This window comes from Tenrec ecaudatus, chromosome 18 (genome assembly GCF_050624435.1).
Source record: "Tenrec ecaudatus isolate mTenEca1 chromosome 18, mTenEca1.hap1, whole genome shotgun sequence".
Lineage (NCBI taxonomy): Eukaryota > Metazoa > Chordata > Mammalia > Afrosoricida > Tenrecidae > Tenrec > Tenrec ecaudatus.
This window is the reverse complement of record NC_134547.1, coordinates 37440899-37468477: the sequence shown is the minus strand read 5'-3', so window position 1 is coordinate 37468477 and position 27579 is coordinate 37440899. Positions and strand designations below refer to the sequence as shown.

Genomic DNA, 27579 nt, shown 5'->3' with positions numbered 1-27579 from the left:
TGTGACCCATCCTTGCTTTCCTAGCAGGAACCTCAACTTACCTTAGCCATGCCCCATGGGGACAATATGATTTATATTTCACATGTTCTTGGTTATTCTCTGTCTTTCATATCTAAAGTTACCATTAATTTTCTAATACCTTCAAACAAAAAGCCGTATTGTTATTTCTATTTTTAGTCTAATAATAGCAACAGTGGTTGAGTTCATTCAGCCCTCTGTACCCATTCATGAGTACTTTTTTTGTCCAACCACCAAACCCAGTGACTCTCCTCCCACATCGCCCATTTAGTCAAATACCTTCACCCAAACTTTGTAGCCATCAGCCTGGCTGCTTTGTCCTCAGAATAAGTCTTCTCCTACAGATCTCTTGTATCTTTCTTTTCTTATCTGCTTCAGAACAGGGTATCTCTTGCTTGAATTGTTTCTACTTTCCCACCTGCCTCAGTGTTCTTTGGCTTTATTCCCTCCTACGTATGTTATCCAGAGACATCTCTTTAAAACCCACCTCTTACCTTGCCATTGCTCTGCCATCAGATTGGTGCCAGTCAGTGGAGAGTTTTGAAACATCTGTCAAAACCAAAAATGCAGCAAATCTCCTGCTAGATATTTAGTGCATCGATAATCTCACCAATGAGCACAAAAACCCATAGGCATGAATGTCCACCCTACAATGTCCATAGAGCAAAAGACTAGAGACAACCCAAATGTCCATGGGTTGGGTATTGGTTAATTATGGTACAGTTATATAATGGAATACTATGGTGTCATGAAAACAGTGTAAACCTATATTTGCTTTATACACAAATGTGTGGAGAGGTGATTTACAAATACATACATTATATATATGTATATATAATTGTGGCAGAGAAGCTGAGGGTCAAAGATGGGGGGAGGTTCTGCTTTTCATTGTATCTTTTTTGAGTTAAATATTTAATAAATGGATGCATGGAGGGCTTCAAAAATTTGTGGATAACAACTGAATTAAAAAATAATGGAATTTTCCCACAAACTCATTGAGCCCCCTTGTATTACTTTAAAAGAAATGAAAGAATGTTTTAAAGCCTCTCATGAGTTACCATTAAAAACAAAATCAAGCCCAAATTTCCTAGCGTGGAATTTAAGACTGTTCCCCTCAAGACTTGCGAAGGCTGCAAGACCTTCGGGCCAGCCACCCGAACCTCACAATTCCCTGTCCCTTGAAGGTACCTCCAGGTGCTCCATTGCTGCTCCTTGAAAGGGGACCTGGAAACTCTGCCTTTCGGAGACATGACAGAGGTAAGTGAGAAGTGAGGAAGGTTGGTGCTTTTACGTTCTTGGGTCCTCAAGCCACAGAAGCCTCTCTCAAGGCAGACAGAGAGAGGACAGTATCCCTTCTCTGGAGCTTTCACCGAAGGAAGCTGGGACTCTTATTACAGTGAGAACTGGAGTAGACATTTGCCACCTTTCTGCACAAGGTGGGACTGACCACAAGACTCTCCTGCTGGAGCAGAATGGAAACTCTGTAAAGATGAAGAAACTTTCCACCCCACTCACCCTCTTTCTCCACTCTGGCCAGCACTTGCTAGTTCATGGCATCCATGGCTTCAGTTACCCTTTCCTGGGTACTCATTGTCTTTCACATCTATATTCCTTGTTACGGAAGCCAATTGTGTCTCGTAGAGCCCATTGATGTTACACAGGATGCTCTAGAGAAACAAAATCAGGACACAGATAATTACACATATATAGATAACATAAGAAATAAACAGTTAATTAATCTAGAAAGCAGTACAAATGGCTCAGTGTAACTCATTTCCATGAGGCAGCTAATCCTGAAGCTTGTGTACACCTGGCTGATGCTCATTCTCTGGACACCATGCCTTTTGCTCCCTGTTGGCAGATTGGGGAGCGGGGACTCAACCTCTCTGGAGGGCAAAAACAGAGAATCAGCCTGGCCAGGGCCGTCTACTCCAATCGAGAGATCTACCTGCTTGATGATCCTCTGTCAGCATTGGATGCCTGTGTGGGAAAACACGTCTTTGAAGAATGCCTTAAGAAGACACTCCAGGGGAAGACCATTGTCCTGGTGACCCATCAGTTGCAGGTAACCACAACTTTGGCTAGTGTCGATCTTCAAGTTTTGCCATTTTAGCGTATGATTCAAAAACAACATGTGAACAAATATTCCTTTACCTCAACCAGCAGCCATGGAGTCAACACTGATGTTTGTCAGAGTAAGTGGACTAAAATCAATTTTTGGATATTATTATCTTTGCTTTATTATTTGCCAAGTTTTTATTGCGATTTCGTGAAAGTTTACAGGCACATTTTGTTTTGAGATATCGATTATAATTTCCACAATGTAATGTGTTTACTGTTTAAATTCTTTCTTGTTTCCTATCTCTTTCCGTTTCCTGAATTTTATTCATGGACAAAAGCTGTCCTAGTCTCTTTTAAGCTTTCAAAATCCATTGCACATTTTTCTCCCACTCTACCCAGGCTCTTCCAATGTGCTCCTTTTCAGGGCAGTTGGCAGTGGTAGCTGCTTACATGGTCAATTAGTTCATTTTTAACAGAGACCAAAAGTTGCACTTTGGATGGCTGATCATGACCTTGTGCGACTTCAGTTGCTTCTCACCAAATGTGGCCATAGAACACTGCCTTTGTGAACTATATTATGCTACTTGACCTTGTGTACCCTGAGACTACGGCTGCCCCAGGCTCAGCAACTCACTTCCTCCAGTTGTTTGGCTTCGTCAAATACATTTTTATAACTTTTCCTGCTCCGCCGTATTTATGGATTTATGTTATGCAGAGAAAATACACACGCACCAATATCCTGTCAATCTACTTACATTCATAGTCATACCGCTAATCGTTCTCTACCACTCCTACTCTTAGTCTACACGCATCCCGTCAGCCTGGCTATCCAAGCACCTACTAGTAGATCCCCACTGTTGCAGGATTGCGTATATAACGGTAATTGCCTCTGCTGCCTATTGCTAACTTCCCAGTCTTCCCCTGCCGCCATCGTTTTTCTAATCTCTCGCTTATCGTGCATTGCCTCCTCCTTCACTCAAATGAATACTTGTCTGTCCTGTAGTCTGTGACTTCCCCTCCCTCCCTTCTTATCCCACCTCTGGTCATCATCAAAGAATGCTTCTTTTAGTGTGAAAACCTACTTTTTTACTTTTTACAATAACAGTTTAATATTATATTTGTCCTTTTGTGCTTAACTATTTTCACTCAGCATAATGGCCTCCAGGTTCATCATGTTATGAGGTGTTTTGCAGATTCCTTTTTATTTTTTTAACAGATTTATTGGCCATATATCACATAATTCAAGAGTTCAAGCATATCAAGAAGAGTTGTACAATCATCACTACAATCAATTTTAGGACATTTTCCTTTTTGTTTGCTTGTTTCCCATGGTTAAATAGCTTTTAAAATGAGTTGTGTAAAAGCCATCAGTTCCAGTGCTCCCTTCCCCCCCACATATATTGTTTGCTCCCCAAAACTCCTCACTGTCCCTATCTCCCACCCCGACCCTTACCGCCCCTATAAACCCTTGCATCTTTTCTTATCTCTGCGCATCTCTGTGCACTCTTTCTGTGCATCACAAAGTGGAAAACCCAACAGAAACAATAAAAACCAGAAACAAAATAAAGTGATAAGGATAAAATAATAATACAAAGATAAAAGTACAAATAATGAGTAAATAAGAAAAGACTACCATGAATTTAAAATAACGGTGAAGAAATTTTTGTCATGGAACAAGCAACAAGTACTTGCCCCTAGAACAATTTCAGCTTGGGTCTATAGGGAGGTCAACTGAGCAAGTATCAAGTTCAATCCAGTGTAGCCACCATTACAACGATCTCTGTCTGATCATAAAGTGTTCCAGACCCTTGCCTGTGGCTAGAGGGGATATGTCAGCGGCTTCATCTGACTAGATACTCTCCAGATGGGTTTGGGCTCCCACTGATCTCCATAAACAATTTAGGTTCTGACACTTTTTCCTTTCTCATTTTTGAATTTTGTTATTGTCATCTTTGGATCCCACAAGTTGATGTACTTCTTCCATGTGGACTTAGTTGGCTGCTTGTTTTCATAGATGTCTTTAAAGGTTCCCAACATGATTCTGATTAATAGCCAGGCACCATCTGCTTTCTTCACTACACTTTGCTGTAGCACCCTTATCTTCAGTGATTCTTTCATGAAGGCGAGTATCAAGCTGGGCCATGTTTTCAGAACTAACTGTTCTTCGATTGGGGCTAGAGTTAAGTGGAGTCCCAGAATCCATCTGCTTGTCCCTGGGATCTGCATGACTCAGGTTTATTTGGGTGGTCTTATTATAGCAAATTCAAAACCCCATAAGACCAACTTCCCCCAAAACAACAACAAACAAACTAGCGGAGAACAAAAGACAAAAAAAGCAAAGTAAAGGCAGGTAAACAAAAAGTCACAGAAGCAGAAAAGTGAAATCCTGTCAATTATTCCTCTGGGGTCTAAGGGGATTGCACTTGTAACATCATCAAATTTTCCAATGACTTATCACTCTGGAAACTCTAGGTATGAGAAATCTGTGCAAATCCAGTTCCACCATGAGCTGCAACCCATGAATTTTTCCACACAGTTTAATCTTCCATTCAATTGAGTTCTGTTTAAATTAAGCATGGGGGTTGGTGCCAGGGGGAAACTTCCGGGATCAATTAATCCAAGTTCAAATCCCTGCCCAACAAATCAAAATCTGTCATGCCACTATCAGGGGGGAATTGAGGTGCTAAATACATGGTGATTCTGGATCCTTTTCCATTGGATACCTGCCAAACTCGGGTTTACTCCCAAGGTCCAATGGCCACCACTTCCACAGGTCTGGAGTGGCCACTCTACTTCCTCTCCCATCCGAGTACCCCAGTCCTTGGTCCAAGGGTGTAGGCACCTTTGAGGTAGGACTCAGTTCAGTCTGCTGGATCTCTCTGTTAAGTCCTTCTGGTGTAGCCCCTGGGTTATGGTATGTACTGCCTGCAAGGTCAGCATCCAAGGTCATCATGGTATTTAGTTCATCACGTGTTTTACTGAGGGTTTGGTAGAAATGTAGTTATAGTATCTACCCTGTAACATAAAATCTGGTCCATTGCCCTCTAGGTTCCCTACAATCATCGTTTAGCATCCCTTCCCAGTGTGAGGTTATTTCTCCCCCATCACCCACCATACTTCACCAACAGAACGATCAGTGTCTCCTCCAACATGCAGATGCTCCCCTTCCCTGGTCTTGGCTTGATTTTCTGGCAAGGTTCTCCTTCCATTCCTGGGGGGCCCATTGATTTGTCCTAGTCTTGTAGCCTCAACTAGATGGTCTTCTCCCGTTTCCCCTTTCTTGAAGGAGTGAACTCAGCTCCTCTTTGAGGTCTCCTCCTTCAAGATGGCGCGCATGAGGTGTGTGAAATGGAGGTGATGTATGGCTCAAGGCCAGTAGGTAGCCGCCTTCCTTTTTGTTCAGGAATTGTTCTCTAAGATATTTTAAATTGGTGTTTCTTCTTATAGTAGTGGACTCAACTATACTTGGCCTTTTGTGATTGACTAGTTTCACTCAGCCTAATGGTTTCCAGGTCCTTCCATGTCAGGTGGTGTTTCATGCTTTCATCACTGTTTTTTAGGGCTGCAGAATGTTCCATCATGTGTATGTTCCTTTATCTGTTCCTCCACTGTTGGGATTTTGTGCCTTTTTTTAGTTTTATTGTGAACTGTGCTGCTAAGTTCTTCGGGGTATATGCCTCATAGTGGTATTGCTGGATCATATGGGATTTCAGTTCCCAGTTGCTTTACATATTGCCATATAGTTTTCCACAGAGGCATATGTATTTATAAGTCTACCACCAGTGTATATGAGTTCCAGCCTCTCCACAGACTCTCCAGCATTTGTTATTATTATTATTATTTGGGCTAGCATTGTGGATGTAAAGTGATATCTCATTGTGACTTCAATTTACATCTCCCTGATGGCTAGTGATTGTGAGCATTTTTTTCATGTGTTTGTTAGGCATTTGTATTTCATTTTTGGTGAACTGTCTGTTCATATCTTTTTCCCATTTCTTAATTGGGTCTCTTGTTATATTCTTTTTTTTCTTTTAACAATTTATTAGGGGCTCATACAATTCTTATCACAGTTCATACATATACATACATCAATTGTATAAAGCACATCTGTACAGTCTTTGCCCTAATCATTTTTTCTCCTCTTTTCTTTTTTTACATTTTATTAGGGACTCATACAACTCTTGTCACCATCCATACATATACATACATCAATTGTATAAAGCACATCCATACATTCCCTGCCCCAATCATTCTCAAGGCATTTGCTCTCCACTTAAGCCCCTTGCATCAGGTCTCTTGTTATATTCTTATCGAGTTATTACAGAGTTCTGTATATTTTGGTAATTAGCCATTTGTCAAATGTGTTGTAGGTTAAAAAAAAATTTCCCACTCTGTGAGCTTTCATTTATCTCCTAATTCTTTTCATGTGCATAAGTGATGTAACTTCAGCATGTCCCAATCATCTGTCTTGTCTTCTGCTGTGTGTGCCTCCTCCAATATATTTGGTAGTCTGTGTATGCCCAGCAATAGGCCCCTTAAGTTTGGTCCAATCTTCTCACTGATGATCCTGAGAGCTTTGGGATTTACATTTCAGTCTTTAATCTCTCTTGAGTTCATTTTTGTGCATGGGGAAAGGTATGGGTCTTGTTTCATTCCCCTGTATATGGAAATACAGTTTGTCCAACACCATTTATTGAAGAGGTTGTCTCCCATTGGCTATTTCTAAGTCCTTTGTCAACGATGAGATGGCTGTAGGCTGATGCACTGATGTCTGGGATTTCTGTTCTCATCTATTGGCCTGTGTATCTGTCATTGTACCTTTTTGTCATTGTACCAGGCCGTTTTGACCATTGCCTTTATGTAGCCAGGTTTTAGGTCAGGTAGTGCTAGGCCTCCTAAGATTTGCCTTTTAAAGAAGTACTTTGTTTATTCTGGGTCTTTTGCCAACCCATATGGAATTGATAATTTTCCATTTCTTTAAAGAATTTATTTTGGATTTGAATTGGTTTTGCATTGGATCTGTAGATTGTTTGAGGTAATATTAGTATTTTCACAATATTAAGTCTGCCTATCATGAGCAGGAGATAGTCTTCCATTTTTGTAGGCCCTTTTTAGTTTCTTGTAGTAGTGTTCTCTGTATAGTTGATTTGTTTATTTAATTAAATTTATTCCTAAGTATTTCATCTTTAGTGTGGTTATTTAAATAGTATTAATTTCTTAATATTCTTTTCATAGCTCTCATTGTTAGCACATAGGAATCCAATTGATTTCTGATTATTAAGTTTGTATCCTACTACCATATCTAATTCCTTGATTGTTTCCAGTAGGCTTTTTGTGGAGACTTTTGGAGTTTCAATATATAGTATCATATCATCTGCTAATAGTGAGTTTCACTTCTCTGCCTATTTTTATTACCTTGATTTCTTTTCATTGTCTGACTAAAACTGCAGCACCATGTAGAGTAAGAGCGCTGATGGGGACATCTTTGAGTGGTCCCTGTTTTCAGTGGGAATGTTTCTAGCTTTTCCTCATTGAGCATGATGTTGGCTATTGGTTCTTCAAATATGGCTTTTATTATGCGGATCAATATTCCTTCTATTCCTATTTTGTTGTGTGTTTGGAACAGAAATGGGTGTTGAATATTATCAAATTCTTTTTGTACATCTATTGATTATTCATATGGTTTTTTTTTTTGGGTTACCAGCCTCCACAATTAAATGGGTCCAAGGAGTGGCTGTGTAATTGAGGGGTTAATTAAAGAGACATCAGACAAGATAGAGCACATGTAATTGCTCACCTCCGGGACAGCCATGACTTCAGGAGCTAGGTACATGCAGAGAGAGAGAATCTATTTCCAACCAAGGTTTATATACACTTGTGTTAGGCAGGGTTCTCTAGAGAAACAAAACCAGAATGCTTATGATTTGGATAACTTTATCAGCACAAAGGAATATAACAGCTAACTAGTCCATACAGAAGTACATAGGGCTCAGTTCAACTTACTTCCACGGAACAATTAATATACTGGAAGTCCTTCAACTCACCAGGGCTGCTGGGTTCAAGGTCAAGGAGGCAGACAGCTGAGTCTTCCCTAGGGCAATGTAGCAGAGTCTGCCCACAGGCAGTATACAGCAGGGTGGGCCACCAACAGTCAGCATCTCAGGAGCTTAGCAAAGCAGGCCCAGATGGGATATTGAACTGATGCAATGCAAGATGACAGGATCCATCAGCCTCAAGCTCAAGTGATGTACATACCAGCAGCATGGTGAAGCAGGTCTCAAAGGAACCTCAAGCTCTAAAGACATGATCCATGGGCTGGCTTGTCCCACAGGCAGTATAGCTCATACGTTGAGACAGAGAACTAACCAAAGTAGCAGTATGCTGGTCCCATCACTAGAGAGCAAGAGAGAGAAGGACGGACCTTGCAGAGCCATCTCTTTGCCCTTCAATCAAACTGTGACCTAATTAATCCCACATGTCCTATTGCCCAGGGTGGCGCAATAAGCCTACCTATCACAACTTTCTAGGGGCGTGCAAGTCACCCTAATTACAAGTAACCACATGTGTAACAGGAAGGGGTTGTACAATAGGTGTACACATGACAGGAAGGCACACATGTAACAAGATAGGCAGGCTCTAGAGCAGTGGTTCCCAACCTTCCTAATGCTATGACCCTTTAATACAGTTCTTCATGCTGTGGTGACCCCAAGCATAAAATTATTTTCATTGCTGCTTCATAACTGTAATTTTGCTACTGCTATGAATCATAATGTAAATATCTGATATGCAGGATGTATTTTTATTGTTACAAATTGAACATAATTAAAGCATAGTGTTTTTCACAAAACAATATGTCATTATATCTTGTGACATATTTACTTCTAATTACAAATAAATGAAATTTTGTCTTGAAGCATGGTGTATCATGGGTAACAGTCTTCACACCGGGTACTCATATGTGGGTGTATCTGCATGTGGGCAGGCCCACCTGGAGACGGATAAAGGAGCGGTGTCTTGGTTCCTAAAACCATCAGAAATATGTGTTTTCCAATGGTCTTAGATGACCCCTGTGAAAGGGTCATTCAACCGCCAAAGGAGTTACGCCCCACAGGTTGAGAACCACTGCTCTAGAGTCAAGATGGCAGCCTAACTTTGGTCTTTCCTGAGTTGGCTTGACCTTAGGTGTCTTTGGGTTCTCCTTCAGGGGACCAATCCATTGTCTTTAACAGAAGGGAGTGGGCTCTATTTATGGTGGGACACACTAGAGTCTGATTGCTCTAGACGGCTGATAATCTTCTGACCAGCGGTTTTCAACCTGTGGGTTGCGACCCCTTTTGGGGTCAAATAATCCTTTCACAGGGGTCACCCAATTAATAACAGTAGCAGAATTATAGTTAGGAAGTAGCAACGAAAATAATTTTATGGTTGGGGGGGGTGTCACCACAACACGAGGAACTGTATTAAACGGCTGCGACTTTAGGAAGGCTGAGCATCACTGCTTTAGACAGTTAACCTTTAAGCAGTTGTCTTCCAAGGGTATAGTCCAGGACCATGGGTTTGCAAACAGCACGCTAGGTTTGGCATATATTACTGGGGGACAACCTGAGGAATAACTTTTCTGTTTCTGCAAATCCCCCTTTTGTTGTGTTAAATTCAAAAGCGCTACAGAGGCAACAAGGCCACTTTCTAATGCAACCAACAAAAAATTTGGGCTATGGCAAGTATTTGAGTTCAGGCTCAGGGGGTAAAGCCCCCCAGCCCATCCACTATTGGGGGAAGGTAGGATAGGGGTTGGGTGACATGGTGGGAAGAGAGAGCCAAAAGGATGTCTGCTTCCACAGTTCAGACTGCTGGCTACATAGCAATCAGCTGTGTGCGTGTGAGACGTAAATTTAAGGTAGCATGATTATGGGAGGGTATAGTGGGGAACAATATTAATTATGAGAATGTGATTGGGACTTACCTCCAACTAATGAGGGTGAAGGCCTCTCTCCACCCCAGGTACCCAGCCTGCCAGACTCCTTAATATATGAGAATAAAGAATTCATCTGTATACACTCTCTTCCTGTTCTCTGCTCCCCATAAATCTCCCTTTTGTTTTATGTATAAAATTCAAAAGAGCCACCTAAGCTACTTGATTTTCTTTCATACACCTTAGCTTTCTGTAGAAGCTAATTTTGCAAGGACAAAAATTATGATTATAAACAACAGTCAGACTAGAACTTAAAAATACTTTTAAATCTAGGGCATGGTCCATCCTTCTATACCAGCCACCAAATGTTTAATTGTGAAAATACTAGGGGATGATAGAAAATGTAAATGCATTGAGAATCTCCATTTTTAATTGTCTGATTTTTAATGGGATGCTCCCTTTACCTAAGTTATGAGACTTTGATGGAAAAATGTCATTTTTTAGCTGATTGACATCTAAAGAGATGTTTAAATCCCTACCAATGGTTTATAATTAAAGCCCAATGCTGTAAGGTTACATTATATGGATAAGGTGTTACATAAAATCTGAAACATTTTAATAAAATTTAATATCAAGTGATACTGAAAGTCCATAATCTGATCTTCTAGTAAGTCTTTTGTAGTAGTCCAGTCATTTTTGCATAAAAACGCTCAGTTATGATAGAATTTTAGAGTATTCTCTGGTGACATCAGCAATGGTGAGAATGATTATGAGTATCAGGACAATAGCAATTGCCATTCTCACGAATTTGCAGGTCTTCTTTTTTTGTTTTGTTTGGCTTTATTGTTTTTTTTAAGCTTTTAAAAAATCATTTTATTGGAGGCTCATATAACTCTTTTTGGTTTTTTTTTAAGTCATTTTATTGGGGACTCATACAACTCTTATCACAACCCATCCACTCATCCATCTATTGTGTCAAACACATTTGTACATTTGTTGCCATCATTTTATTTCTTTTTTCTTTTTAACATTTTATTAGGGGCTCCTATAACTCTTATCACAATCCATACATACATCAATTATGTCAAGCACATTTGTACATTCATTACCCTCATCATTCTCTAAACATTTGCTCTTCACTTAAACCCCTGGCATCAGCTCCTCATTTTGCCCCTCCCTTCCCACTCACCCCTCCCTCATGAACCCTTGATAATTTATAAATTATTATTTTTTCATATCTTATACTGTCCGACATCTCCCTTCACCCATTTTTCTGTTGTCTGTCCCCCAGGGAGGAGGTTATATGTAGATCCTTGTAATTGGTTCCCCCTCTCTACTCCAAGTTCCCCCAACCCTCCTGCTATCACCACTCTCACTACTGGTCCTGAAGGGATCATCGGTCCTGGATTCCCTGTGTTTCCAGTTCCTATCTGTACCAAAGTACATCCTGTGGTCCAGTCAGATTTCTCAGGTAGAATTGGGATCATGATAGTGGGTTGGGGGGAAGCATTTAGGAACTAGAAGAAAGTTGTATGTTTCATCTTTGCTACACTGCACCCTGACTGGCTCTTCTCCTCCCCGCAGCCCTTCCATAAGGGGATGACCAACCTACAGATGGACTTTGGGTTCCCACCCTGCACTCCCCCTTATTGACAATGATATGATTTTTTGTTCTTTGATACTTGATACCTCATCCCTTCAACTCCTCATGATCACACAGGCTGGTGTGCTTCTTCCATGTTGACTTTGTTGCTTCTCAGTTCTATGGCCACTTGTTTTCCTTCAAGTCTTTAAGACCCTAGACACTATCTTTTGATAGCTGGGCTCCATTAGCTTTCTTCACATTTGCTTATGCACCCATTTTGTCTTCAGTGATCACGTCGGGAAGGTGAGCATCATGGAATGCCAGTCTAATAGAACAAAGTACTCTTGCATTGAGGGAGTACTTGAATGAAGGCCCAATCTCCATCTGCTACCTTAACACTAAACCTATAAATATATGCACATAGTTATATTTCCCCACCCTCATTTATAAATATATTTACATATGTACATGCCTTTATTTAGACCTCTATAAATGCCCTTTGCCTCCTAGCTCTTTCCTCTATTTTCTTTTACTTTCTTTTTGTCCCACTCTCATGCTCGGTCTTCATTTGGGTTTCAGTAATTCTCTCATTTACATTACCCTTGATCACGCCCTGCCAGGCCTCCTACACCCTCCTCATCACCAATTTGGATCACTTGTTGTTACCTTGTCCCTGGGTTTGTTTACACCACTTCCTTCCCCCCCAATTCCCCTTTCCCATGTCTCCCCAGAACTGTTGGTCTCGTTGTTTTCTCCTCCAAATTGTTCATCCAGCCAATCTTATTTAGACAGACCTGCGGAGATCATAACATGCACAAAAACAAGACAGAGCAAAACAAAGCAGCAAAAGAAAAGACAAGAACAACAACAAAAAGCCAATGACAAAACAAAACAAAAACATAAGACAGCAACCAAAAAAAGAAAAGCTTGTTGTTAGTTCAAGGACTGTTTGTTGAGTCTGATGGGGTGCCAAGCTCTGGCCCCAAGGTCTATTTTTGGTATTCCCTGGGGACTTCGTTTCTCTGTTCCCCTTGCTGTGCTGTTGTACACCCTTTGTATTTTGCCGTGGTGTGGTAGGATCAGATCAGGCGCAATTCCCACACCTTGCCTCCAGTGTTATCCCCTGTAGGGCTATGGGTCAGTGAGGGATGTTGTGTCTCATAGAAGGGCTGGCCATATGGTCTTCTTTGTGGACTGGCTGCTCTAAATGGGAATATAGTCATCAAGGCTTGGTGGGCTAGGATGTGCTCCCCTCTCTCTTCCTCACCCTTCATTTGCTCCCATGTGGTCTGAATAGACTTGTCCCTCTCCCTGAGCTGCAGCTTCAATGCTGTCTTCTGAAATAAATTCTTCTGGAGGGAGGGACAGCTGTCCACATAGTTGGGATTGGGGCCCCTCAGACCTCTTCACTGGTTCCCTACTCCGTGTTGGCATGTTGCATTCACATCTTGGAGCACCAGGTTGAAGTCTGGTCCCTCTTTCCCTGTGGAGATATAAACAATACTCTCCCTTTGAGTGAGTTAGTGCTCTGTTCCCCGCTACCCATTTCTTTCTTTTTAATTAATTAAATTTTTTTTATTTGGCTACCATATGTATCCCTAGATTTGGTCTGGCCCCTGCCATACTACCAGACTTCTGTGAGGTCTTCCAGATGTTTTGGGTAGCTTCAGCATCAAGAATCGAGGTCCTTGGGGTGTCTTCCCATTCTCCATGTCACATCATCAGCTGATCCTTCCTTCCTGGGCTTAGGCTGAAGTTGCCACCAAGGGGGCATCCATTACCTACTCCGCCGTCTGAAAAGACACAAAGCAAACCTCCCGGCCCAAGGGCGGTTAGGAAACGTGGATCCCAGGCACCATTCTCATCTTTCCATCAGGTCTTCTTCAGATCCACTTTCTTTGTAGGAATGAAAACATGTTTATGTGTCCTAATGTTAGGAAAGATTTTGTAGGGTGAAAAGTGTTGAGTTAATAAAGCTACATGAGGCTTGTCATGTAGAGAATCACGTTATGTCTCTGCCTTCTGTTTTAGAGTGCTTTGTGGTCACTCAACAAGGACCTAGCCTTGAGGGTTAAAAGGGATGCCTGTTACGTGATACATATTTTAATCTTGACAAAAACGGAAAAACCATTTGCTGGTGTAAGCAGAGCCAATGTCCATTTTTAGATGTGCTGTTGTGTCCAGCACAGTGAAACAGGACAGTAATTGGCTGATGACACGCTTTGTGGATTTGCCAGCTATGGCTGGCATCCACAAAATCTGAGAATGTATCTCTAGTAATGCACATAGCTCCCAGGCATCCTAATGAGGTTGTGTGAGTGACATCTACCTGCCAGAGTGCATTTGACTGATCTTCCAATAGATTAAGTCCATCAGGTCCCTTGCTGAGTGAGATTTGCTGACAGTGAGTGCATTCTCTGATGGTTTGTCTTGGCTTGGGCCCAAAACATTATCATGTAGACTTTGATGCCCACCCAGCTTTTGGGAATGTAAGAGTAGCAAATGCCTTTTGACTGAACTCATCTGCTTTGGAATTTCCCGTAGAAATTGGCCCTGGCAACTGGGTGTGTGCTCTCCTGTGCCCAATGAAGAGCGGATGGAGACAGGACCTTGGTTGAGTTTGCAGGGTACAGAATAACTCGCCAATGTCAGAGTGCGGCTCTGACTGCGGCGTCACTGCTTCCGTGGGAGAAGGCGCTTGTTCTGTACACGTGGTATCGCTGGTTATATCGATAGGCTGCTGTAGATCGTTGAATAGTAGAACGAGCGTAGCACTTGTGTTTTCGGAGCGGAGGTATAACAAGTTAGAAAGGGTTGATAAGGAGAATCCCAGTAGGCCACTATGCCGTTACTGCAGCTGTCTGTAAAGGAGGTGCGGGCTCCCTCAAAAGGCTTATGGGATGAGACTAAATACACGGAGTTTGTTTTAGGAACTCCCAGATCTTTCCTGGAAGGTAATGACGATCTAATTTTCCATAAAACTCAGATAGTGCTATCTGAAAATCTGTAGAGAATTCCAGAAGAGTTTGTATCTGAGCCCGGTATACAGCAAAATTCTGGCTGAAGGATCATACCCACTCAGTTGCTGGCAGCGACACTGGCCTTTAGCAATCTGATGAGCTACTTTTTCCCCCAATAGAGCCAAGCAACATTGTGGTCAAAATTGCCTAGATATAGCCACTCAAGAGGCTTATCCTTTTATGGTACTATTATGGCAGTGGGGGTGATAGGAATATGAAACATTACGAGATGAATACTCTTCTGGATCAGCACAATAAACCTTTCCCTGGATGATGAGTTCTTCTACAAACTGTAACTCTCAGGGAGTTGCAGGGGTAAGCTCCCTAGGACTATTTAGCTGTGGGGTCCCCTTCAAATGCATCAAACAATTGTTGGAGCTCTTCCATGGGGATCCCTAGTAAAGGGCCTACTCAGTTTATACCTCTTGGAAGTGATGTGATGTTTATAGACGATCTTTCCTAATTTCAAGTTTCTGTGGTTTAATAGTTATCCAGTGTACTATGGTCCTCAGCTACGTTTAAGGGCTGGTTGTTGGCATTTTCTTTCATGAAAGAAAAAACAGAAAAAAGAAATGAGTGGGAGGGGGGAGTGGGGAGGAAGGGGAAAAAAAAGAGGACCTGATGCAGAGGGCTTAAGTGAGAGCAAATGCTTTGAGAGTGATTAGCGCAAAGAATGTATGGATGTGCTTTATACAATTGATGTATGAATATGTGTGGATTGTGATAAGAGTTGTATGAGCCCCTAATAAATGTAAAAAAAGAAAGAAAATGATTAGGGCAAAGAATGTACAGATGCACTTTATACAATTGATGTATGTATATGCATGGATTGTGATAAGAGTTGTATGAGCCCCTAATAAAATGTTTAAAAAATACAATGTAAAAAAAATGTTAAAAAAAAAAGAAAAACTGACACATTGGGATACTATTCACCATGTTCTGAGTTAAGGTTTTTATTTGAAATCTTTTAGTTGGGTCCCTATTGTCTAACTTGGGGACCTGGAAGGCAAATTCATTATGGTCAGCAAGATCTAAGTGGATAGTGTAAAAACAGCCTTTCAATTGTATGATTATTAAAGACCACCATTTTGGGATTATACTAAGTGAAGGGGGCCTGGTTGGAAGGCCCCCATGGGCTGTACAATCTAATGAACAGTTCTTAAATCTACCAGTTTTTTTGTTAATTACAAATCCAGGGGAACTCCTATAGCGGAGAGTTTCTTTCCTGGAAACTTCTCTGGTCAGCACTTGAACTAACTCATGCAAAGCTGAAAGATTTCTCCTTAAGAAGGAACCGCTGCTCCACCCATATCAGGCCATTAGACTTCCAAGATAGTTTAATGGGTGCAGGCCTCATAGAGGCCATCCTGATTAAAAGATATGGATTTTCTAACCCATAACAATTATATTTAGGAGTGACCTCCATTGGAGGAGGATCCCCTTGTTTTTTTTCTGAAGCCTCCCCTTTATATCCAAATATCCTTGTGTTAAAATCAGAGGTAGTGAGCATAACTACAGGTTTAATTAAACCCAACTGCCTTTCAGGCCTTATACGCTTAGGTTTTATGATGCTGCCATATTTTTTCCTGGTTAACTTCTCCTAGTCCCTCTATGTTGGAATTATTAGGTGGTTTAGCTTAGGAGCTGGCGCCGGGCGTCCATTATGCATGCTCAGAGGTCTGAGCTACCGGCCCATGAAGGAGTGGCACACTGCGCATGCTCAGAGGTTCAGGTTTCTGGCAAGGAAAGGAGGTACACCTGGGTGGGCGCTGCACCTGGATTGGCCCACCTAGGCCAGGTAAATTCAATTCAGCCAATGGGGTCGACCAGGGTCATCCACCACGCCTCCCACGGAATAACTGAACAAGGCAGGAGCCCAGAGCAACTGGGTGACTTTCCACACAGCTTCTAGGGAGGCTGCAAGGGGTGATGGGCCCTGTGGGTGCCTGTGAAAACCTGAAACTTCCTCTAGCTCTCATAAAACTCACTTGGATCACAAACCAGGCTTTGGCTTGAATTCTTTCTCGCGTGGAGCCAAGGACCGAGGTATCTCTGTCCCCAGAGAGATCTAAAATAATCAGAAGGCCATTTCAAAACAGTGGCCACTCCTTAGGCCACTGCTGATGGCTCATTGTTGTGACCTTAGCTCCAGAATTCAAAATTCCTATGAACGTTTCTTCCCCAATCTCTCCTTCCATGTGGAGAGGCTTTTGCTTCACCATGATGATATTCCCCCAATACTCCATGACCTACGAGGTCAGAGTTCTCAGAAGCTCTTTCCCAAGTGGCTTTTATTTTACCAATAGAAATGTAAGGAAACAAAATTAATTGACTTAGCAATCTTCCTTCTTTATAGACCAAGGTACTTCAGCTTGCCTTGTTTATGTGGTGGGTTACATTGATTTTTTTTTTCAAATACTGAACCGACCCTGGATACCTGGAATGAATCCCACTTGGTCATGGTGCATTATATTTTGGATATACTTCTATATTCTATTGGCTAGGATTTTGTTGAGGATTTTAGCATTTATGTTCATGAGAGATATTGGTCTAGCGTTTTCTGTCTTTGAGTGGTCTTTGCTTGGTTTGGGCATCAGTGTTATGCTGGCTTTAGTGAATGAGTTTGGCAGTTTGTTGTCTTTTTCTGTGTTCTGGAAGAGTTTGTGTAGTAGTGGTGTTGGATTTTCTTTGAATATTTGATAGAATTCCCTTGTGAAACCATCTGGTCCTGACTTTTCTTATTTGGTAGTTATTAATGACCTGCTCTATTTCCTCTTTTGTTACAAGTCTGTGGGTTTTCCAGTAGCTGTCTGCATTTATCTGTCCATTTCTTCTAGATTAACAAATTTGTTTCAGTTTAGTTTTTCCTAGTAATGTGTATTCTTCTTTATTTGTTTGCTTGGATCTGTTGTAATGTCTCCGGTTACATCTCTTATTTTGGGTATTTGCTTCTTCTTTTGGTTAAGTTTGCCAGTGCTCTATGGTTTCTGTTAATCTTTTCAAAGAACCAGCTTCTTGTCTTGTTGAGTTTTTCCAGTTTTTGTTTTCCATGTCACTTATTTCTACTTTAATCCCTATGATTTCTTTCCTTCTTTTATTGGAAGGTTTATGCTTTTGTCTTTGTTCTAGTTCTTGGAAATGTTATGTTAGGAGATTGAATTTAGATTTCTCCTCTTTTTTTTCATGTGTTGATAGCTATAAATTGGCTGCTTATTACTGCTTTTGCTGTGTCCGAGAGGTTTTGATATGTTGTGTTATCATTCTCATTTGTCTTAACGAATTTTAAAATTTACTCCTTTATTTGCTTTATCACTCATGCATTTTTGAGTATTATGTTGTTCAATCTCCATGTGTTTGTCTCTATGTTTCTGCTCATTTTGTTGTTGGTTTCTAATTTTATAGCTTTGTGGTCTGGGAAGATTGATTGTAGTATCTCAGTTTTTAAAATTTGTTGAGGCTTGATTTGTGGCCTACTATGGGTCTGTTCTTGAGAATGTTACATGTGTATTGGAAAAGCATGTATACTTTTTGTTGTTGTTGGATGAAGCATTCTATATATATCTATGAGGTTGTTCTTGTTGAGTGTGTTATTGAGCAACACTGAAGTTGAAGCTCAGGGAGTGGGACATGTCTGATCAGAGCACATGGGAGAAAATGAAGTGGGAAGAAGAGAGAATGGAGCACATCCTGGTCCACCAAACCTTGATGACTATACTCTAGTTCAGAGCAGCTAATCCACAGAGAAGACCATATGGCTGTACCACTATGAGACATGACATCCCTCACTCACCCATAGACCAACAGGGGACAACACTGGAGACACAGTGTGGTAATTGCACACGATCTGATCCCATCACACCAAGGCAAAACACTAAGGGTGTGCAACAGAACAGCAAGGGGAACAGAGAAACAAAGTCCCCAGGGAATACCAAAAATAGACCTTGGGACCAGAGCTTGGCACCCCATCAGGCTCGACCACAAAACACTCCTAAAGCCCAACAAACAGTCCTTGAACTAACTACAAGCTTTTCTTTTTAGTTGTTGTAGTGGTGTTTGTTTGTCATTGGCTTTTTGTTGTTGTTTTCTTTTCTTTTGTTGCTTTGTTTTGCTCTGTCTTGCTTTTGTGCAAGTTATTATCTTCACAGGTTGTCTAAAAAGGGTAGGCTGGATGAACAATCTGGAGGAGAAAACAACAGGTCCAAGAGTTCTGGGGGAACATCTGAGAGGGGAAGGTGGGAGGAAAAGAAGTGGTGTTAACAAACCCAGAGACAGGGGAACAACAAGTGATCCAAATCAGTGGTGATGAGGGTGTAGGAGGCCTGGTAGAGCGTGATCTAGGTAATGTAACCAAGAGGAATTACTGAAACCCAAATGAAGGCTGAGCATGATAGTGGGACAAGAGGAAAGTAAAAGGAAATAGAGGAAAAAAGCTAGGAGGCAAAGGGCATTCATAGAGGTTTAAATAAAGGCATGTACATATGTAAATATGTTTATATATGAGGCTGGGGAAATATAACTACACACATATATTTATAGGTTTAATATTAAGGTAGCAGATAGACATTGGGCCCCTACTCAAGCACTCCCTCAATGCAAGAATAATTTGTTCTATTAGACTGGCATTCCATGATGTTCACCTTCCTAACACAATCGTTGAAGACAAAGCAGGTGCATAAGCAAATGTGGTGAAGAAAGCTGATGATCAAAAGATATAGCGTCTGGGGTCTTAAAAGCTTGAAGGTAAACAAACCGCCATGTAGCTGAAAAGAAACAAAGTCCACATGGAAGAAGCACACCAGACTGTGTGATCATGAGGTGCCGAAGGGATCAGTTATCAGGCATCAAAGAACAAAAAGTCATATCATTGTGTGCTCACCTTCCCGGTATGATCACTGAAGACAAATGTATGCATAAGCAAATGTGGCAAAGAAAGCTGATGGTGCCTGGCTATCAAAAGATATAGTGTCTGGGGTCTGAAAGGCTTAAAGATAAACAAATGGCCATCTAGCAGAGAAGCAACAAACTCCACATGGAAGAAGCACACCAGCCTGTGTGATCATGAGGTGTTGAGGGGATCAGGTATCAGACATCAAAGGCAAAAAACATCATATCATAGTGAATGAGGGGGAGAGTGCAGAGTGGAGACACAAAGCCTCTTCTGTAGGCAACTGGACATTCCCTTACAGAAGGGTTGCAGAGAGGAGATGAACCAGTCAGAGTGCAGGGTAGCAACAATGAAACAAAACTTTCCTCTAGTTCTTTAATACTCCTCCCTCCCCCATTATCATGATTCCATTTTTACCTCACAAATGTGGCTGGACCTGAGATGTACACTGGTACAGATATGAAGTGGAAACACAGGGAATCAAAGACAGATGATCCCTTCAGGACCAGTGGTGAGAGTGGTGATACCAAAGTGGGGAGGGAGGGTGGGGTGGAAAGGCAGAACCGATTATAGGGATCTACATATAACCTACTCCCTGAGGAAAAGAAAACAGAACAGTGGGTGAAGGGAGACTTTGGACAGGGCAAGATATGACAAAATGATCATTTATAAATTATCAAGGGTTCGGGAGGGAGTGGTAAACATGAGCAGCTGATGCCAGGGGCTTAAGTGGAGAGCAAATGTTTGGAGAATGATGAGGGCAACAAATGTTTGAATGTGCTTTACACAATTGATGTATGTATAGATTCTGATAAGAGTTGTATGAGCCCCCAATAAAATGATTTTAAAAATGGGAGGGAGTAGGTAGTGTTATTTAGTAGGTTAATGGAAGGGAGAATATACCCCCAAATCCCTGACCTGCAATGATGGAGGAATGGGTTCTAGTATTTGATAAAATGACTGATTTTAAAATATGTAATAATAGTGTCAGCTTTTGTGTTATAAGGATGTGAAGGTAAGAAAATGTTTGGCAAGAAGTGAAACTAAAAAATAGGTTAGTCCTGTTGTGAAATAAAACTTTATATATTTAGATTAAATAAAGAAAATTTAAAGAAAGGTCAAGAGACAAAAGTTTTAAGAATATTAATAGGAAAAATAATACTTGAGAAAGACAGAAGAGAGCTGTTAATGTATGTTATCTTTACCCAGGAGCTTAGTTTCTGTTGTGTTGCTAACTTCTGGGTCTATGGTGTGTTAGGGGACTAGAAAATTACCAGATTAAATTTGAAGGAAAAAAGAAAAATGTGTGTGTGTGTGTGTGTGTGTGTGTGTGTGTGTATCCCACAAAACCGAAAAGGCTCTGTTGGGAGGAGTTTTGTAGTATGAATTGTTCCTGCTTAGTGATCATGAACAATTCATTCTGAGTTAGTGCACTTAGTGGTGTTGCCTGGGAAGGTTCTCTATGGTCACAGCATATTTTTTTCATAAAAGCAGTTTCACTCAAAGTTCATTTTTTTGTGATGGTCAATTTAAGAGAACAGCATGTTGCTGTGAAATTTTGTTGTCTGCTTGGGTAAAATGCCACAGATACTGTTGTGATGTTGAACACAGATTATGAGGACAGTGCTATGGGAAAAACAACTGTACAAGTGGTTTTCTCATTTTGAAAAAGGTGAAATGTTGATTGATGACAATCCTCATTCTGCACATCTATCAACTACTCGAACAGATGAAAATGTTGACTTGTAGTGCATCCGGAGTTCTTTCCATAAGGTCTGACTGTTAATCAACCTTTCTATTTAGAGGTTCTGAAAAGATAGTGTAACAGAATGTGACCCAAAAAGGCCTGATTTGTGGCAGACTGGGGACTGGTTTTTCCAACCTGAAAATTCACCTGCTCATGCAGTCATCTCAGTGTGCCAGTTTTTGGGAAAAAAACCCAGCATGCTTTTCTTGCCCCACATACCTTACTCACCTGACCTCACTCCTGGTGACTTCTTTTTGTTTCTGAGAATGAAGGGGGACATGAAAGGACAGTGATTTGGTGAAGCAGAAGAGGTGAAGAAAACACGAGGAAAGTGCTTTCAACTTTTCAACCAGATGAGTTTGAAAATGTTTCCAAGAATGGAACTACACATTTGACAAATGTCATTTGCTATAGCTGCATGGTTCCAAGGTTCTTTTCTTTGTTTTGCGTTTGTAGTGGATTGCATGGATTGTTTTTCCAATATTGAAACATTCCTGCCTACCTGGTATGAATACCACTTGATGTTGATATTTTAATGCTTTGTTGAGTCTGTTGGTTAGAATTTTGTTGAAAAATTGGCATCTATATATGTAGGGCTATTAATTTATAATTTTCAGTTCTGATTATGTCTTTGCCTGGCTTAGTCATCAGGGTTACATTTTTTTCATAAATGACTTTTATAGTATATTATCTTTTACTGTATTCTGAAATAGTTCATATAGGATTGGTGCTAACTCTTTTTTTTATTTGACTTTTGTAGTAGTAGTCTATACAATGTCTGCCCTTATTTTACTCAGTATAATATCCTCCTAACTCATCATGTTATGAGGTTTTGTTTTTTGTGTTTGTTATTTTTTCCCAATTTGTTTTTGTTGTGTGTGTGTATTTCTGTGCTAAGTGCATTTAATTTATGGATTTTCTTATAATTTACTTTATTCTTATCGTTTCAGTATTTACTGAATATGCTTTTCTTTTTTTGGTGTGAAGATTTATAAATTTTCTTTGAGGCTACCATGTAATTTATCATTATATCATCAAGTTTAAAGAGTCCGTTCCATCTTGATTTCAGTTCAACTCCCTCTTTATTTGGAAGCTCTGTAGCTAACCGTTTAGTCCCTTTTTTTTTGCTTTTAAGTTGTTTACACACTGATGTCTCCAGTTCCCATTTTCAGTATTATAGCTTTATTTTACTTGGGAAATATTTTTACCTGGGTTGGTTTACAAGTGATGTCATGTGTATTGATTTCAGGTTGCATGTTGTTCTTGGTTCTCTTGCCTAAAGGGCTACCGTTAGCATTTTTTGTGAGCTTTGTGAGGGGTGACAGTTGTAGTGAGTTTGGTTAGGTAGGGTCTCTGGATCGTAAGTATGCAGGAAAATAATAAGAAAAAAAACATTGAATATGAAAAAAATGAAAGAAAAACAAAAGCAAAGGTTGCCGGTATGTGAAAGAACAAACTAAGAAAGAAAAGGGAAAGAAAGGAAGAAAATATTGTCTGATCTTATTTTTATGAACTATTTAGAGCAGGCAAAACCACTGAGGCAAAAGATTAATGGCTACTTGGTGCTAGGGAAAAGGGGAATGGGGTGGTTACAAAAACCCCTCAATTGAAAACAATAATAATTTATAACTTATCAAGGGTTCATGAGGAAAGTGGGTGGGGAAGAGCTGATACCAAGGGCTCAAATTAGAAAGTAAATGTTTAGAAAATGATGATGGTAGCATATGTACAAATATGCTTGATACAATTGATGTATGGAATATTATAAAAGTTGTAAGAACCCCTAATAAAATGATTTTTTTTAAATCCCACAGAAAAGAAAATTCCTCTTTGGGTTTTTTTCATTGAAAACCACTATACTTATGGTAACTATCGGGTGCTGCTTTACAGCAGTATTTCCCTGAGTATTTTCATATTTAGTATTGACCTCATGGCCTTATTTTTAAATTTCTCCTCATCTTTTATATACCTACTTATTTTTGTCTTCTTATAAATTGGAAAAGACTCAAAACCAACAGAGTTATTTATGTGGTATTTTTGTTTTATTGACATTAAATATTTCAGAACTACAAAAAGTCTTGAGTATACGCTAATGAAAACCATGTATTTACCAGATGGGTTAAACAGTAAAACTTTGTGTCCCCTCCCAGATTACATTCTCTTCCATGCTACCTGCCATTCTGTATTTATTATTCTGAAGTATGCCTTCATCCTCTTACATGTGCATAGTTCTCTCAAATTAAAAACCTAACTCATGTCCATTGAGTCCACTCTAACTCATAGCAACCCTATAGGACAGGGTAGACCTGCCACTGTGGATTTCCGAGGATGTACCTCTCTATGGGAGTAGAAAGCCTCTTCTTTCTCCATGGAAAAGTCTTCTTTGGCATTTTAATAGTTTATATTTAATTGATAGTTTATTGTGTCTCTTGGTGATTTTTTCACATGACTTTATGTTTTTTAGGTCTTCTGTATTGGTAGATGTGACTTTATTTGCTTCTCACTGTAAATGTTTTCAAAACATGAAAAGACCAAAATTTATTTCTCTGGGTTGGAGAATTTTGCAGCCCTGGTAGGGCAACAGTTAAGCACTCAGCTGCTAACTGAAAGGTGGTTGATTCAAACCCACCCAAAGAAGAACTGGCGATTTGCTCCTGAAAAATTTACCTATGTGGTCTCCATGAATCGAAATAAACTCTACAGGATCTAACAACAATAAGAGGAACATTTAAGTTGTTTCCAAATTTTTATTTTACAACAAATTGTCTCAATGTATATTCTTCTACATGTATTTTCATACACATGTTAGAGAACTTCTATATGACAGAGATTTAGGAGTAAAATTACTGGTTGTTCATAATTCACAGCTTCAACTTTTCTGTGGTTGTTAGTTGCCCTGGAGTTGATTCCAACTCCTGGTAAGTGATTGCCTAGCTTGTCTCCAGAGGTGTCTCTGAGTGTGTTAAACCACAAGACTTTCTCTAGCTCGGTGTCTAACCATTTGTCCTGCTCAAGGGTTCCTCAGCTACACTAGTTTGTTTAATTGTTCTGCAAAGTGATGGCACCAACTTAGAATGTTCCTGAACACTTTCTGATAATTCCATTGTTTCTGATCATTACCAATAAATTGAAGTTGTCTAACTTTGAATATTTTGCCAATGTGATGGTAATACTTTATCATCTTAGTACTTTTTTTCTGATAATAGGGAAATCATATATCTTTTCATATGCTTGCTGAAGATTGTATTTATTCTGATTACTTAGTATTTAGAGGCTTGTGACAAGATCATTTTGCTAGAAGATGGGGAAATCCGTGAAACTGGAACTCACAATGAATTAATACAGAAGAAGGGGCAATATGCCCAACTCATTCAGAAGATGCATGTGGAACACACACAGGTAAACTCCAGTCCCTATTTACCATTCCTCCCGGGGGCGGGGGGGGATGTCCCTGCATTCACAGTTTATACTTTCTCCCCAGATTATGCTGAAAGATACACAAAAGATAACAGAGAAGCCACAGATAGAAGATCAAGCTCATGCCAGCTCTAGCGAGGAGCCTCATAATGAAAATGCTGGTAATGGAGGGGAATGGAATGGGGATGTCCACATACTTGCCAGGATACTCCAGTGTTAGGGCGCTTCTTCCTCAACTGGGATTGGCCCAATCTTTCAATGTCTGAAATCATACTGTTGCACCAGATTGCACGCACAGGCTACACCTCAAAGGGGTTCTGTCGAGGGATAGTTATTGGCGCTCAGAAGGCCTGAAGGAGCCATCAAGTAGGTGATGCTGGGGCACAGCTGATGCCATGGAACAGAGGCGGGTGGTATGTGTGTGGCCCTTAATAGAGCTGCATAAAGACTTTGCATGGTGTCTGGACACTAACTCATTACACATTTGTTAGGCACAACAATCTTGAAGATTAAAAAATGAACAGAGTCCAGTCTCTGAAATCCAGAAAAGCGTAGGGCCTTGCCTTTTTCTGAGGCAAAACAGTAGAATGGAAAAACATATTTCAAAGTCATACAGTTCTGGGTTTGTATCCTTAATCTGCTGTTTACAAAGCTGTGTGATCTTGGCCAGGCAACTAATGTCTCTAAATTCTCATTGGCAAAAGTTGTAATGTAGATGAAATGAGTTAAAGTGTGGGCAGCTCTCAACAGTACCTGACACATTCCATTGCCTCTGGTAGAGTTCTTCAAGTGCACAGGTCATAAATCCATTTAAGCTAATAAATTTAGAAAAATAAGATTTGGAGGAATGAAAAGAAAATTTGGGGTCCAAATATCAGGAATTGGTACTGTCTCTTTGAAGAATGGTTTCTATACTAGTGAAAGTTCTCTCAGGATTCTAATTCCAGGAAGAATCTAACTGGTTATTCGTTTGTGTATCAACTCACTGGACAAAGGAGGATGGTGAGACATCTAGCTTGATAGACTAAGCTCAATGGAGAAAGTATGGACTATTAAAGAAATGTCCAGATGTTGTTATTAATAGAAGGAGCAATGTCAGCACTTAACAATAGACATCAAGCTTATCACTGGTTGTTGTTGTTGCTATTAAGAGTCACATTTAGTGATAACTCTAGGCACTAATCTCAGGTAAAGGGTCTGCCTGGGCTCATAAATATATCATCTTGCATTTGATACAAAGTATCTTTTATAACTGGATAGGCCTAGCATTTTTCAGATGAAGATACTAAAAGGTTAAGAGATTCGTCTAAGTTTTACAGTGACTTGGTTATGGTGACTGGTGAAGTTCTGGAACTCGGGCTTTCTGCTTCCAGTTCTTTATTCTCTCCAGGGACCTCTTAGCCACCATGCACTTAGAGATTCTAAACCCTTTCAAGTTATTTGTGACAGTTCTGGAGTTTATGTCAAAGCAGGGATTAGCAGGGATTCCCTATGGAATATCTGCTGGTTAGAGTCAGGCTTGTGTGGACAGTGAAAGTGGAAAGTGAGGAAGCTGGAAAAGGGTCAAAACCACGACAGAAGACTTTGCCAGGACTCCCATTGTCCCCAAAAGAAGATACATGTGGCAGCTTAACAAATTTCTTCCTTTTTTAACCCTGACTCAGAGTTGCAGAATCAGCTCACAAAGAAGGAGGAGATGAAAGAAGGTTCTATGAGTTGGCGTGTCTACCACTACTACATCCAGGCATTCGGAGGTACAGTGTGTTAGCTGTCTTATGCCAGGCAAAAGACTCCTTCATATAAGACCTGCTCCTGAAGCTGGGTCAGACTAGAACAGGCATCATTTGTTCTGGACGTGCTTGTGATGTCAGGTGAAATAAAGAGGTACAGAGGAGTCCGGTTAGTCAGCTTAACTTGTACACACCCAAACATATTCAACAACTCTACGACTAGTGTTAGTTCTGAAAATTATGCTTTCATGTGCACTCTATTTCAATATTCTCAATGTTCGGTATTCTGTGGATATTGATGCATAGTAGATTGTGGGTAACATTAAAAAAAACCCAGAATAGAATAGAAAGCATTGACATGCATTGGAGATTGGCAAACTTTTTATTTTAATGAGTAGTAAGTACAATTTAAAATTTCTTGAGTCAGATGGCAACTAGAAGTTTCAAAGATGCGACCTTATTAAATGATGTATATTACCATATATACATTTACATATTCATTTATATATGACTGTACAACATTGTAAACACAAAATGAGGAGGATGCTACTATACTTTCAGAGAAATTTAAGATTTTTTTCAAGAGTTATTTTGACTCCATGATGTTTACTGACTTTGGGACCTAACCTTATTTAAGGCATATTTCCTCTCTATCTACCTGAGGAAGAAGACGTAGGCTGTGTACAGGAAATTTCCACCTGCACCCTTCCAATGTGGGCAGTGTGGAGTGGGGACCCAAAGCTCATCTCTAGACAAGTGGACATCACCTTACAGAAGGGTCGCAAGGAGGAGACCAGCCAGTCAGGGTGCAGGGTAGCAATGATGAAACATACAAGTTTCCTTTAGTACTAAAATGCTTCCTCTTCCTACTATCACGATCCCAATTCTACCTTACAAATCTGGCTGGACAACAGGATGTACACTGGTACAGATAGGAACTAGAAACACAGGGAATCTGAGACAGATGATCCCTTCAGGACCAGTGGTGAGAGTGGTGATACCAGGAGGGTAGAGGGAAGGTGGGATAGCAAGGGGGAACTGATTACAAGGACCTACATGTATCCCCCTTCGTGGGGGACAGACAACAGAAAAGTGGGTGAAAGGAGAAATCAGACAGTGTAAGACATGACAAAATAATAATAATTTATAAATTATCAAGGGTTCATGAGGGAGTGGGGGTGGGGAGAGGGGAAAAATGAGCTGA

At 40.4% G+C, this 27579-nt stretch overlaps 1 protein-coding gene across 1 annotated transcript in view; it reads left to right on the top strand.

Annotated features, from left to right (window-relative positions):
* Nucleotides 1–27579, top strand: part of ABCC11 (ATP binding cassette subfamily C member 11) — a 105923-nt gene that overhangs the window by 42127 nt on the left and 36217 nt on the right. The window contains exons 13-17 of the mRNA XM_075536694.1: nt 1203–1275; nt 1880–2083; nt 24493–24627; nt 24710–24806; nt 26310–26399. Coding sequence (XP_075392809.1) covers nt 1203–1275; nt 1880–2083; nt 24493–24627; nt 24710–24806; nt 26310–26399 — 599 coding nt within the window. The remainder of the gene's footprint in view (nt 1–1202; nt 1276–1879; nt 2084–24492; nt 24628–24709; nt 24807–26309; nt 26400–27579) is intronic.